Genomic DNA, 14846 nt, shown 5'->3' with positions numbered 1-14846 from the left:
ACACAGACGCGCCACTATGTATGGAACAAGTAACTAATGAGGACCGGCTGTATAGCACAGGGAGCTCTACTCAGTGTTCTGCGGTTCCCTAAGTGGGAAGGAAATCTGGAAAAGAAGGGGTGCACTTCGCTGATGCCCTTTGATTCACTCTATTGTACAGCAGAAACTGACACATCATTATAAAGCAACTATAACCAATAAAAATTAATAAAAGAAAATAAAGTCAATGTCTGACACTGGTTTCTGCTTCCACAAAAGGGGGGAAATCACTAGGCTACTCATCTTTCTTGCTCGGTTCTTTTACGGAAGACAGCACCATCCTCCCCACTTCCGGTCTTTACCGTCACTAGACCTGGCCTGGGTGAGGTTCAGGCGACACACCCACCCTCACGAGCGCAGTGGACAGGCCCCTTCCCTCTCAGGGCCCCATCGGGCGAGAAGCAATGCCACAGGTGACAAAGGGCTTTGGGCAGGTGTGGAGTTTATTTGCTGCAGTTCCTTGGCGCTAGTTTACAATGCAAAAAACAAACAAAAAGAAATTGGAATAATAATTATAATTTTTTAAAAACCCTGTCAACAACTTTCAGTCATTTCTTTATATTTTGACAAAACTTTTTTTTAAAACAAATACAAAATAATCTAAAAGGAGAAAAACTATACATGGATTATTTACACCTCTGATAAATAGACTAATACTGATCCAGGTGCCTCTCTGTCTAAGTAATGTTCACGAGAACCCGGGCCAAGGACTCAGATCACCAGAGGGGCTCCGGCACCGGCCCAGACTCCCTGGATCCCGGTGGCCCCGCTCTGGCTCTCTCACCCAGAAAGGTCAGGTTACCAGCCTGGACCCCCTTCTGTCACCTTCACAAGCTCCAGCATTAAAACGCTTGAAGCCACTCCAGGGAGGACCGACACAAAGGTGGGGCCCAGAAAGCCCCCCAACTGCCCTTTACCAAAGCTATTTCCAGAGATGCGAGCCTGCCTGGAAGAAGTTGGAGGAGTCGGGGTCACACAGCCTGGGAGGTGTCTGGCGACGACGGCCCGGCCGGCCCTGCTCTGCCTGGACTGGGTGCTGGGCCCGGATGAGAGTCCCTGAGAACAGCAGGAGAGCGGTGGCTGCGGCTCCTTCCGGCCATGCGTCAGGAGCGGGGCCGAGCCCTCACCCCCTGGCTCCCCCCGCCCTGACCCTGCCGCGCAGGTGAAGGCCTGCTCCCCTCCGAGGGCCACCACTAAACCCACGGCGTGGTCCAGGTGAGGGCCAGTTCTGAGGCAGAGAAGGCTGAAGCCCTCAGGTGATCGGGTCAGACCTGCTCCTTCCTCTAAAACGAGGACTGGAGCGTAGGGGCAGAAGGAAGAAAAACCAAATAAGAAACAGGTCATCCCAGAACCTCTGATGGGACTGCCTTCCTCACAGTTTTGGTTATTAGGTATGTAGCTCAAGGAAAGATGCTGACTTTCTATTTTAAAGCCCGACAAGAATGAATCCTGGAAGAGAAAGAAGAGCGCAGGCGGCAGGCGGACTCCCTTCTCCCGGCAGTGCTCCCCAAGCACCAGGAAAGGCAAGCACTGACTGGAGTGGCTGGCGCTGCCCTGCAGACCCCGAGGCTGTCCTCGACGCGTGGCCCCCTCCACCCTCTCGCCACCCCCTCTCCCACCCAGTCAAGCCCCCATGAGCACGGGGAGGCAGTCTGCCCAGCCCCTGCCCTGGGCTGACACCTGCAGCAGTGGTCCAGAGAACTTCTCCAGGGAGAAGCTTCCCGAAGCACATGGGACAGAACGCATCTGGACAGCTCTACTTTCTCTCTTTCTTTAAAAAACAAAAATATATCTTTATAGTATGTGGCTTCTCTTCCATTCCCCCTTTTTCCTTAACATATAATAAGATACAGATACACGTATTTATGGTGCAGGGTTGAAGGCTTCTTCCCAGGGAATAACCGAGAGGTAAACGGTCGGCTCTGAGCTCTGCTCTCAGACCCGCTGAGCAGAGACCTGTGGGGGGTGGCCTGGCCTACAGGAGCTCTGTTCTTTTTTAGAGAGAAAGGCTCAAAAGCCAAGTGTGAAGGCGTCAGGCCCCCTTCCTCAGGGGTGACCACCTACCCTTCTCCCACTTAAAAAAATTAGCAAAAGCTGAAGCTAGTCTCTAGGAATTCAGGGTGATGCCTGGCCAGACGCTCCCACTCTGTTGGAGGCTCGGCAGCCACCCTGGGCCTCACTGGCTGGGAAGCACTCGCCGGGCATGTGGGCCCCGCTGGCTGTGCAGACTCAGTGTCTTTTCGTGGAGGACACTTTCTTCTTCCGTGCGGCCAGCATCTCGTAGAAAGGGTCCCTGCTGATGGCCGCCCTGCAGCACAGAAAAGGAGAGAAATCAGCGGGGACCGAGGAAGAGGAACAGGAGATACAACCCCAGGCCAGGGCTTCCTAGTGGCAGCCGTGCCCACACACTCCCCTCAGCCGCCTGACCGTCCTTGTAAAGGCCACGTTGTGGCATAAGCCTTCACTGGACCCACACGTGGCGCAAAAGACAAGTCTTGAGGGAAATGAGGTACAGGTAACAAGGTAACTGTGGGGCGCTTGTTGCCTGTTTTAACCAATGAATCAATTTAAGTTCAGGAGTCCTCCACACCTCACAGCTGTGCTCTGACTCAGGGAAACCATCGCGATGCTTCAGTTCTGTGATGACACTGGCATCCGTCTGGAGCAGTAACTGCCACATACCCTGTGTGTCACCTGGCATGTGGTGCACCTGGCTGGCAGCCGCAGTCTGTACTGAGCAACTTCTGAGTCCCCAAGTGCACCAGCTCAACAGCCAAGACCCGTCACTGGGCAGCAGGGGCCTGAGCAGCGGCCAGTGGACTGCCCGGCATCCACAGCCCGGTGGGGAGAGCGCCCGGGCAGCCCCCACACTGGCCCCAGAGGCACCTGCACAGGCAGTGACGGCAGGCCAGGGCTCCCTGCTGCCCCTTTATACCAGTCATTCTCCACTTTCAAGCGAGCTGTGATCCACAGCTTGAAGTTTCATTTGCTTTTCCAGAGAAGTGGTATTCCAAGTGCCGACAGTTTCCGGGCTTGTCCCAAGCCCATGTGACTGCGGACTCTGCACATGACCAGGCGCACAATGGCTCCTGTGAGCTGACCCGGCCCTGTTCACAGAGAGGACATGTGCATGGGAGGCAGGACCTGGACAGGGCCGGGACATGTCCCAAGGGACTCTGCCATGTGGAGAGGCCTGACCACGTGGAGAGGTCGGGAGGGAATCCTGCTTCCGTCTTCGGGGCATCAGGGCAAGGAGTCCACCTCAGCTTCCTGGGTGGACCAGCCCCCAGGGGCGCCACGGGACACGCGACATGCTCAGGTCTGGAGGCCCCGCCCAGCTGCACATGCAGGTGTGCCCCCCGCGGCCACCCTCACTCCGGCCCCGGGGACACCCGGGAGACGGCTGGGTCACGCCTGAGGAACGCAGCACCAGTGGCGAGAGTGAGGACGTGCTCCCAGGAGGAGGAGCCATGGAGACAAGCATGGTGATGGGCAGTGGGCATGACGGTGGGGGGGACAGGGTTCGCAGAAGCCCCGGGGGGAGTGGAGAAGAGGGGCTGCAGCAGGATACCTCCCCTGTGATAAAGTCAGTGACAGGCAGAGCAGGGACCAGGAAGAGCCCTGGATCTGAGAATCTGTTTACACCTGCCTTCCCCCAGACCTTCTCTTCTTCCCAGCTCAATGGGGAGAGTGGGGCTCTGCTTTATGACCCTGGATCATTGCCACATGACTTCGACAAGCGTTTACCATTTATCCTCAATAGGCCTCAGTTTGCCCATCTGTAAATGGGACAACAGCGTCTCGCAGGATTAAGGAATTATAAAAGGGAATGGTTACAATTTCTGCTGAACTGTCACCATGAAGATGCGATCTGCTTCCAAAGACATGAGAAGGCCAGTCCGGCCAGTGGCGTCTGTGCATGTAAGCCTGCTCACCAGTCCCCTCCGTGGGGCCAGGAGCTGCTCTTGAGAAACCGACACGTGAGGTACTCTCTTAAAAATGTCCAAGGGTCAAGAATCCAGGGACCCAGTGAAAAGTCACCAAACTACCCACTCTGGATTGAGCACAAGGGGTGCTGAGGTGGGGCGGGCCGCACACAGGCAGCTGGGGCGTGACTATCTGAGACGCAAGGTCCAAGCTGTCACGTGTCACCTACTTGATGCACTTGATCCAGTCCTCCTTCTCCTCGGGGGTTGGGGCCGAGATACGGTAGACTGTGTGGTTGCCCTCAACCACGCGCCCATCAGCCTCCGTCTTACAGGCCTTAATCACTTGGTCTTTATTGTCGGGGATGTAAAGTTCAAAGCAGTTCTGAGAATTAAGAAAGAGAGAGCGAGTGATAAAGATCTAAGAAAGCTGCTGACCAAGGGGGGGAAAAAAAGGTTATTTTCCAATTTTTATTTAAAAAAAAAAAGTTAATTTCTTTATTCTGACTTTCATAAAATATAGGAAACATACATTTCCTTTGGAAAAGAGTAGCCTAAAAATGGAATCCTGGAGAACATACATTGTATATAAATAGGTCTTACTAGCAAAGATACCAAGCAGATACACGTTAGCTCTACTCCTAAGGTATAGAAAATATGGAGATACCTGCAGGTAACTGAATGCCTTTTACAGCCAAGTCAGCAATACAACAATCCAAAACAAAGGAAAAATATTTATAAGCCATCTGAAGATCATAAAATAAGTGGCCCAATCATGAGAGCTTGCTAAAGCCTTTTAAGGCAGGACAATCCTACACCTCATGTGATAGTTAGAAAGTGACACTAAAGCAGACGGACAGAAAGAAGGACACTATTTAGTTGCTTTCACCTTTGCCTTACCTGTAAAGATAATTTTAAAGTTAGGCTAAACTAAATTAGTACTTTTGGAGTTTTTTGAAGTCCTTGGCCCTGGAGTAAGACGGGGGTGAGCACCAACCTTCTGCACATTAAGAGACCACGTCTGACTGACAGGTGGCCTCCGTCTATGCAGCAGGGGCTCAGCCTCCAAGGACTCGGCCCAGCACAGACAGTACTCTACTGCAGCAGTTGCCACTGAGAACAATATGCTTGTAAGGGGACCTGCGCAGCCCTAACCGTGTTGCCCAAGGTCAACGGTAAACCTTTGTGACTTCATCTTGTGTTAAACAGTTGCTACGACCATCTCTTCTGTCCCCCTGAAGCAGCTCATCAAAAATACTCACTGGTTTTTTGGAGTCTTCCACCTCCCGGATGCTCAGATTCTCTAGCGGAATAATTCCCCGGGGCTCCTTGTCCTGCACGAGAGATGGAGAGAGACCTCACCGCTCGGCTTCCGGACCCCTGTCCTGTTGCCTTCACACAGTGGCTCAGCCTGACCTCTGTGCCCCCATGACCTGAAGCCCACAAATCAGCGCTGGAGCCCACACCCTATGTTCTAAGACGAGAACAGGGTCAAGAAACATGTGGGTGTTGTCAGCACATCACAGACGAACCCCTACAGCAGAGAGGCCTTTGGAAGAGGTGCTTCCGCAGATGCTCTGAAAGCATGAGTGTGACAAGAGCTGTGGGTGGCCTTCCAGTGGGGAACGTGCAAGTCCCTTTCACACAAAAACTTCTTGCTTCTTTGCCTAACTCATCTTTCAAGCCTCAGTTCTAGTGTCAGCAAAGCTAGGAAGCCCCAGTCTTGCCGTGGGTGGCCCCGGTTCTGCGCCAACATCTGGACTACAGCTGCATCACATGTCACTACCTTATCACTACCTCTGGTCCCGTCTTCCTGCTCCAGGCTGTAGGATCCTCAAAGAGACACTGCCTGCCTGACAACGCCACCTGGACCAAAAAGGCGCCCCTGTCCAGGAACAGAGACTCCTGTCCAGAACAGAGCCCCGTGTCCCCTCACCCCCGACTAGCCCTCCTGCAGGGCTTTCCATCTCAGCCAAGGCCACTCCCACACCTGCTGGCACCTGACCAGCAGCCTTCACCTCCTCTCTCAAATGTCCAGACACCAATGGCCACAGACTGTGTTCCAAGGTCAACAGTTTAACTGGGCCATGCCACACTTCCTGGAGCAAATGTTCCTAAAATACCATGTGCACCCTTTTGATCTGCAGACTCAGGTTTCTTTCTCCTTTTCAGGGCTATAATCTCATGACCTGTCTTTGCATTTCCAGGTCCTAGTATTCTGGCACTGGGAGCATTCTCACCTGTTAGCTCTCTTTCCCACCCCCCCCCCATATTTTATTTATTTGGCTGCACCAGATCTTAGTTGCAGCACGCAGGATCTTTAGTCGTGGCATGTGAACTCTTAGTTGCAGCAGGTGAGATCTAGTTCCCTGACCAGGGATTGAACCCAGGCCCCCTGCACTGGGAGCCTGGAGTCTAAACCACTGGATCACCAGGGAAGTCCCACTAACTGCTTTAATGCTTATCTTTCAATCTCTGGGGCTGTCTCAAGCCTTTTCTCCAGAACAGGAATTACATTTCTGGCTGCTGCTGCTAAATCGCTCTAGTCGTGTCCGACTCTGCGACCCCATAGATGGCAGCCCACCAGGCTGTCCCTGGGATTCTCCAGGCAAGAACACTGGAGTGGGTTGCCATTGCCTTCTCCAACATTTCTAGCTAATCATGCCTTAAAGTTTTAACTTATTTGTTAATAAGTTATAATTCCACAATTGTATAGCTATATTTTGAATATGCAGTTTTGATTCTTATTTGTTTTTAGCCTGAAACTTCTGGAGGGTTGGATATTTTGTATTCTGGCCACTTCAGACCCTCAGGAGAGGAGTGAGTGGAGGGAGCGCCCTCCTCAGCCACCCTGAGCCCTGACTCTCCCCTGAGGCTGCTGGTATCCAGCCTGTGTTGGAGCTGACGTGTACTGCAGACCCTCCACGGACAGTCTTCTCACATGAACACACACTTGGAGCTTTTACTGATATAGTGAGTCCTGTTTTTCCACTTTTCCCTGGTTTCTACCCTCTCTACTCCTCCATCCAAAGGGGTAAAGGGAAGAACTCCTACTGAGTTTGCTTCTCCCAGACTTGGGCACGGGGCGGGGAGGTCTGGGGTTAGTCGTGCCTGGCCGCACAGCAAGGGCCCTTCTGCCAAATAGGAAGCGTGCTGACTGAGTTCTGCCTTTTCCTTATCCGGCTGCTTTGTTCCCACTTATTTCTACTAGATTTTCCCTCTTTATTAGGTAATTCCATGAGGACGTCTCCACCTACCATCTTAAGCCCGAGGCTCCCCCGTCAGCATCTTTGGGAAAGTTTTCTCTGGTTCCCACTGCCTGATAAAATGCTGATGCACTGCTAGACTGAATTCAGGTAACACCAGCATGGTCGGCATCATTTCAAGAACCACAAGATTCTAGAATCTCACTGCACTACCACTGAGACTACAGGGGACCTAGGGGTGCACTGCTGAGATGCCTGTATTGAGTTCATTTTAACCCAGAGACCAGTGAAAAAAGATCTAAACAACAATTTAGAGATGTCATCAGTCTAGAAGAAAAAGGGCAATACATGTCGGGGGAACAGGGGCAAAACAAAAGGAAATTTACCAAATTGTTCATAGTGGTACTTTGATGGGGTGAAAAAAATGTTTGTACTGTTTTTGGTATTTGAAATACATTACTTTCACGTTTGAAGGGATTTTCGCTGCAGAACTTCTGTGGCAGGAGTTTAGCCCGTCACATGCAAAATCCTGGTCCGTCTTCCTTGGAAACTGCTGAGTAGCTGAGCCACCAGCTGACACTGTCAGGACTCTCACTCCCAGGTGAGAAGCCACATCCACACGCTGTCTACCAGCTGAAGAACCACCGTGCGGGACACGGAGGAACCTGCTTACCCCCAAGCTGCAAAGGGCCAGGCGTGGACCTGCCTCCCGGCTCCCACTGAGCGTCACACAGACACTGCCGGGACTCCTGTCCCATGGCGCCCCGCCTATATCACACAAGACACTTCTAAAACCCTCCTTCTCGCAGGAGGATCTCAACTGCCCTGATTTAGGCAAGACACCCTCCAGTGCTGCCAGCAGTATGTGTTTCCTCTCCCGATGCCCAGGAACAGGGCAGAAACAAGGGCGCCCAGCCGTGGGAAGCCTGTCTGAGAGGGCTCCAATCTGAGCCCACCAACCTGCCAGGCCTCCTGGGGGCTCTGTTACAGGGAGCTTCAGAAAAGGTTTTACTGTACAATCTTTATGCTCATAGGTCTTGTTACAAATGGGACTTGTATGTAACAAGTATTTGTATTGTGTTACAACTTCATTCCCACTGAATAAAAACCAACAAACTTTTCAATTTAGGTGAAGGCCAGCTCCTTAAGACTCCAGGTAGTCTGCAGCTCCCCCATTCCGTTTGCTTTCTTTTCCCCTGTTACACAGTGTGCCCTTTGGCCGTTCCTTCTAAATCAAGTGCTTCAGTACTCCAGCTGCCACAGATGCGCCTCCTCCAAATCACAATTACCTCTGTCTCCCTTTCAGTGGGGCCACAGACTCTCTCCTGGCCATGAATCCAAACTCATTAGCTGGGCTCCATGCCCCCTTTCTAATGCCATGTATGACGTTCTCTGCCACTGTCTCCCAGCCAGGCACCAGCTGTCCCAGTTGAAAATTGGACACTGGCTCTGAAGTATGGTTCCTGTGGCCAGACGCTGCACACCACACCCATGCCCCAGTTTTGAGACCCCTCGTAGCCCTCCCACTTCACTTAGACTCTTCTCCCGCCCTAAGATGCAGCATCTGACTGTCGCCCCACCTCCTCCAATCTTATCTGATTAGAGCTGCTTAACCACAAGGCCTGGCCCACCCCTTGTCCCAGCCGACGAGCAGGCGCTCACCGTCGTGTATTCAAAGTAGTAAAGGCAGTTGTCAGTCAGAATGAACCAGCGTCTTTTCCAGGTCTTTACCCTGCCACCTGGAGAGCAAAGAGAGATGCGTATTGGATAGGAGTCCACGGGCCAGGGTGCGGGATGAGGAAGCGAAGGCAGGGCGCCAGGAGGACACTGAGACCATGGCAGATTTACATCAGTAACGAGACACAGAGCCAAAACAGAAGCACCTTTCACAGTGTGAAAGTCTGTGGGAACAAGCAGAGCAAGCAAGTCGGGTGGCCCCCTGCAGATGACATCAGGACAGCAGATGAGCGCACGGGCTGGGGAGGGAGCCGGGACAGTGATGAACCAGAGAAGCATCAGCAGAAGCCTATGGATGCAGTGGAAATGGGCGCACACAGAGGAGGGGAGAGGGTCAGCCCCCTGGCCACACTACACTGCCAGTCCACCAGCCCAGGGTTTTATCAGAAGAGGGCAGGAGAAGAACTGGGAAGTACGACATCTTAATCCCCTTACAATCAAATCCAGTCTTCCTGGAGCAAGGAACCCACAGTCCTGCAGTTTCACCTTTTAGCCCACCTTCTTGATGGTAGTATGTTTCTACTCTGGCTTTTTAGGTTTCTGGGCCAGTGTCCTAAATTCCCCCAGAGTCCTGGGTGGGACAAAGCAGGATTCCTGGAACAGGGAAGAATCCACTGGTAGGCTGAGGTACCTATTCAACTGTGGACTTCTCACCAGAAGCTTGAAACAATAATAACTGGAGGAGGAAGCCATGAGCCGAGTGAGCTCTCAGGGGTGGCGGTGAGCTGGTGGAGGTGCCCTCAGTCCTTTTAAATGTTGCTCAATCGAAGGAAACATCAGAGTCATGATGTTGTCCTGAGACGACGTGAAGGAAGGGAAACCACCGTGACCTTGGCGAGGGAAGGCACACCCTGTTCTCAGCCCGACTCTGAGCAGTCGTTCTCCTCAATGCACACTGGGTCCAGGAAAAGTTTTCTGAATACCAACCAAATGAAAGGCCTTCACGTGGTTAAGATATGCAGGCCGTTTCACAAACACCTCGTGCTGCCCTGGACAGGAGGTGCGCTCTCTGCCAATGTGACCTACAGAGAGCACTGCTTCTCCGATCCTCACAGAAAGCAAGGGCCACAACGTGTGAACCCAATGACCCCAGTCATGCTTCCTCGCTTGCCCCTCACCCTCAACAGACGAGCAGGGGCTTCAGAGGGAGCGTCTCCAGCTTCCAGGATGTGGCTTCGCCCTCACTCCTGGTTTCCTCAAAGGATCTGCTTGCTGGAGCAATGCAAATCCTGTCCCAGAAATAAAGGGTCCAGCACAGGTCCCGGCAGCAACTCTGAGGGCTACCCGACTTCTGGGCTCCTGGCACGGCTCTGCTTGGGTGCCCAAACTCTGAGAGGTTAAGCGACTGATCGTGAACTGCCGAGGTTTCTCAATGGCACAGACCTTGGTTAGGGAAGGAGCTTGGCCGTAAGCCAGCACGGGCTACGCCCCCCACCCCGCATCCCCTGTCCCGTGCTGGTGTCAAGCAAAGACTGACTCTCTCCCCAGTAGCGACTGCCAGCTTCTGTGAGCACGTGCTTCTGGCCCCTGAGGCCCTAGGGCATGAATCAGGAAAACCATGGATGGAAATATGACATGCATGAGGAAATGGGAGAGGCTGGGCAGAACCAAAATAAATAAGGAGAAGGAAGACAAGGATATACTTAGAACTTGAGCTGATTCGCTGTGAAAAGGAAGCCCGCCCCCGTCAGCATCTGAGGAAATGGCTCTTCTGCCTCTTGGACCTGCACCCCACGTGGGGCACCCCCCACAGGACACCTCAGCCCACGCCCACTGCCGTGCGCTCCCTTCACAGGACCACCCCGGGGGCCCTCGGATCTTGGGAGGTTGTGGAAGAGGGGTCAGATGCCAAAAGGAGGTAGACAGGAGGAAATCTAGGACAGAAAGCAAAGCCGGACAAAGCCTCTCCCTGGCGATGAAAGCCTGGCTATTTCCCAACGACCTGCTGCGTTAACGAGCTCCTACCATGGAGCATCGCGCGGTCCCAGGGGCACATATTATGTTGGAAGGAAAACAGACATGAAACAAGCAGACAGACCGCTGCGCGCACCTAAGACAGTCCCTGAGGAACTCACAGGACCACTACCCAGCCCGCGGGCCTCCACCCCATAGATACAAAGGCCTGACTCTGGCTCCCCGGGAGCTGGGAACCACCTGACAAGGCCCCAAAACGTTTTATACACATCAGTGTTGGGGCCGTTCTTTCCTGTGTGGCTCTGCTCAAGCGCCTCTGGAGCAGACATCCAGGGACTCCTCATCTGGAAAACATGTGCCCCGAAACCAGCAAGGGGAGGGCAGACACCAGCGACATAACTAAGAGGCCAATTTGGGGGTCTAAACGATGACTCATTGAAAGAGAGGCGGGATAAAAACAAAACATAAAAAACAGAGCCGAGGTTGTAATGCCCTCCCCCCAAACAGGAAATTAAACGGAAGGCCTTCAAGAAGGGGTTTTGGGGTTTTTGTCTTCTTTTTTTTAAAACCTTACTTGGCCTCATTCTGAGTTTAAGAAACATCATTTCCCTTTTTCATGCAAAGGCAAATGTCCTACGTTGTCTAACTTAATTCTTTTCCTAGTTTGCTTCTCCGGTCATGGGAGGTGTGCCAGAAGCACACGGCCGTGGGAGTCACTTCCTTCTCCTCCTCCTTTTCTCCATTTGAGAAATCTCGGAAATTCATAGGTGCCAATTTGAATCAACAATATAGCATCCGCCTGACCAATAAAGTCCAAGAGAGAATCCAGTGGCTGCTTTGCTTGCTTTTATAGACCCGCTCTTACTGTGTTTTCTTACACTACTGCCCTCAGGAAAGGTCAAATTATTCCACATCTGGGCCCAGCTGTTGGACACACCGTGCACCACCTCTACCAGGGAAAGATGAAAATCCCTCCACACCCCCAAGCCTGACCAGTTCCCGAGGGACTGTATGGTTAAGTTAGAAGCAGCATTAACACTACCACCAGCAATTAAAAAACAAAATAACCAAAAATAACAAAAATAAGAAAATGCTGCAGCGATTACAGTGGCCTGGGCAGAGCGAGCGAGCAGGGTTGAGGGGATTACATACCTCCTGGAGTTTGGGGCAAGGAAAAGGAGAGCCAAAATCATGGAAACATACAAATGAGGGAGAAAAGAAAATTAAAACAAAGAAATTAAACCCGACTCCTTAATCTTAAGGTGCACTGTATTAGTCATTCATGTCTGCCGGGGTGGGGGATGGGGACATAAAAACAGCCACGGGGCAAACGCCGCCGTCGGGCGTGGGAATAAGGGGCCTGCCTCGTCCGCCATGCCCTACCTGGTAAAGGCAAGATCTGAGGCACCACCCAAATCCTGGCCCCAAAGATGCCACCGATCAGTTCTCACCGAGCTGACATTTATTACTATATCCAGAATCCAGAGCAAACACAGTGAAGATCACTTTGGGAAAAATTAAACGTCTCTCTTGGGACGGCTACTCCTTTTTAAAGTGTTGTGTGAAAATGCACACTCACAAGCCTGTGAATACATAAGTACATATGTGTACACACAAGAATACACATTCTTACAGCCATGTGCGTACACAGACATACACACACAACCACAGACGGCCGGAAGGCCCGCCTTCCGTGGCACACACATGAAGGGGTGATTCTAAGTGTGCTACGATGAAAACACGACAGGGAGAGTTTAGGAGGGTTTGGTGGAGGTTCAGAAAAAGTAATGCAATGACCTAAAAATGAGTTTCACATTTAGTTAAATTTTTTTCTTCTTTAAAAATATGGGATGTCTCATGAATTTACATGTCATCATGGTGTAAGAACCAAGATAATCTTCGTACTGCTCTAAATTTAGTATCCGGGCTGTCAAAGCTAACACTTAGTATTAGCATTTAAACAAATCTCACTGGAGGGGAAAGCAAACCCAAACTTGGATATACTTCTTAACATTTCCAGCAGGTTTCCTTTTAACTCTGTCCACTTAGCAATCAGGACGCAGAGTAGAGTGGCTGCCTCTGGGGTAAGTAATTTTAGAGCCTTGCCTTCAAAGATCCTTCTGGCTTAAATATATACGGTATGCTGACCAATTTGAGAGACATTAAAAACTCTGATCAGTGAGGCAGTGCTTTAAGGAGAATTTATGAATTAAGTCATTATGTATAAACACAAGGACTTAGGATTTTAAAAGGGGATACAAATCCTCCTGAACGAGACAAAAATTGAAGATTCCATTTCAGCACTTCCCAGATGTGTCAGTAATAGCCTAGAGTATAATAAGGACTTCTAATCTCACTGGGACCTACAGCTGGAATGGTGACAGGAGGATCATTCCAATGACACCTTCTGAGAATGCAGGAACCCATCAAAAGGCCAAGGGAAAAGAGAACAGAGGAATGTGCCCTCTCAGTGGCCAAAAATTAGCATCATTATGTCTGGGGGCTCTCTCTGCATGCTGAAACTGTCAATGAAACAGTCACAGGTGCAGATGAGTGTGCGTAAAAACCTACTGGTCCTTTTGGTCACGCCTGTCCCTCTGATGGCAGATCATGGCCACACAGCTCAGCAATACCAGCTCACTTTTGGCAGAGGGAACAGGAGCAATTTTTAGTTTTTCTGAATGAACAAAATCATTAATGTGGCTGATCTGGATTGGAAAGGAGGGGGGGGAAAAAAACCAGCGCCCAAGAATGAGTAAGAGTGCCGTGGATTGCGCTGCAGCCAGGGCCCTGGGTTTGCCATGCATGCTGCCTGTGGGGAGCCAGATGCAGAAGGAGGTGATGATGCACTGGGGGTGGGGGAGGCGGGAGCACTGGGCACAAACTTGTGATGGGAAGTAGAGAGATGGGCACAGCTGGCCACCCTCCCAGTGGTCAGGGGGGCTGGGGAGGGAAAAGGACGAGGTCCTCGGGGAACCGCCTTGAAAACGAACCCTCCTCAATCCACCCCAGAGAGGAAACGTGGAGCGCAAATACCCGTGGGCAATATTTATGTGGGCAAGTCTGTCCCCAGGAGTCTGTGTGTCCCGTGGGGCGCTGGCCATGCCTTCACTGTCTTCTGGGAGGCAATTCTGTTAGAACAGTAGGAACTCATACCAAAGTCTCTTCTTAGAGCCTCCTGTACCAAACCCCCTTTCCCCATAGTGCATGCCCGGGTGTGCACACACACGTCCTTTCTAAGCGTCTGTAAGGAGCCCTGACCCAGAGGGCATCACTTACCGAGCTTCAATAGCCAGCCTTCTCGGTCTGGGTTGAAAAAAGTGTGGGTGAGGTCATTCCCATCATCTTCGGGGATTTTAAAGGGTTCATTTTTTATGCTCTCATACAGATTCTGGAAGAAAAGATGACGCTGCATGTCTCCGATCCTAGAAAGACCTCTCCCCCCGCCTTTTCCGTCACTCGTGCAACAAGCACCACTGCGTGCTGTGCACTGGTGGCACCAGAACCCCTCTGCCTTCAGTGCCCAGAGACAAAAGAGACAGAGGCCTAGCCAGGGAGCAAGAGAGATGCGAGAGCAGCCTGACCTCCACTTGAGCCTTAGGTCTCAGAGTCACAGATCACTCTCCCCAACTGATTCCTCGCTGGGCCTCGCTACTAGTTTCTTAATGCAATTTATGTAGCTGAGTGGATGGTCCGAGCAGACACTGGATTAACCCCACGTCCATCAGCATCGCCTGAGCCCATGGCCTTGAAGGAGAGCTGAGCTCACCCGGAGCAGCTCCTCGGGCAGGTCTCCCCCATCGTTGATGCCTCGATTCATGGCTATGAACCTCTCCACGGTGGGCTTATCTTTGACATTGGGGTTATGCAGGCTGGTGTTCAACATGATAATGGCAAATGAGAGGACGTAACAAGTGTCTAAAAGGGAAAAACAAAATCCAGTCAGAAACATCCCACCAGAAAGAACAAAAAGCACCAGGTGAGACTGAGAATGCAAAGCAGTGCTCTCAAAAGAGTAAGCAAA

The 14846-nt window shown here is 51.7% G+C and overlaps 1 protein-coding gene across 15 annotated transcripts in view; it reads right to left on the bottom strand.

Moving 5' to 3' along the window:
- Positions 1-464: 464 nt before the first annotated feature.
- Positions 465-14846, bottom strand: part of CYTH1 (cytohesin 1) — a 75600-nt gene continuing 61218 nt past the window's right edge. For 11 of the 15 annotated variants that reach the window (XM_060395834.1, XM_042256269.1, XM_042256272.1 and 8 more), the window contains 6 exons: positions 14592-14740; positions 14101-14213; positions 8834-8912; positions 5228-5299; positions 4196-4350; positions 465-2347 (listed from right to left, as the gene is read on the bottom strand). In XM_060395834.1, the coding sequence (XP_060251817.1) occupies positions 2269-2347; positions 4196-4350; positions 5228-5299; positions 8834-8912; positions 14101-14213; positions 14592-14740 (647 nt within the window). In that variant the 3' untranslated portion in view covers positions 465-2268. The remainder of the gene's footprint in view (positions 2348-4195; positions 4351-5227; positions 5300-8833; positions 8913-14100; positions 14214-14591; positions 14741-14846) is intronic. The other 4 variants (XM_060395831.1, XM_042256268.2, XM_060395830.1 and 1 more) reach the window with 2 other exon arrangements.

This window comes from Ovis aries, chromosome 11 (genome assembly GCF_016772045.2).
Source record: "Ovis aries strain OAR_USU_Benz2616 breed Rambouillet chromosome 11, ARS-UI_Ramb_v3.0, whole genome shotgun sequence".
NCBI lineage: Eukaryota > Metazoa > Chordata > Mammalia > Artiodactyla > Bovidae > Ovis > Ovis aries.
Note: the sequence above shows the minus strand (reverse complement) of the source record. Positions and strands in the feature narration are given on the sequence as shown.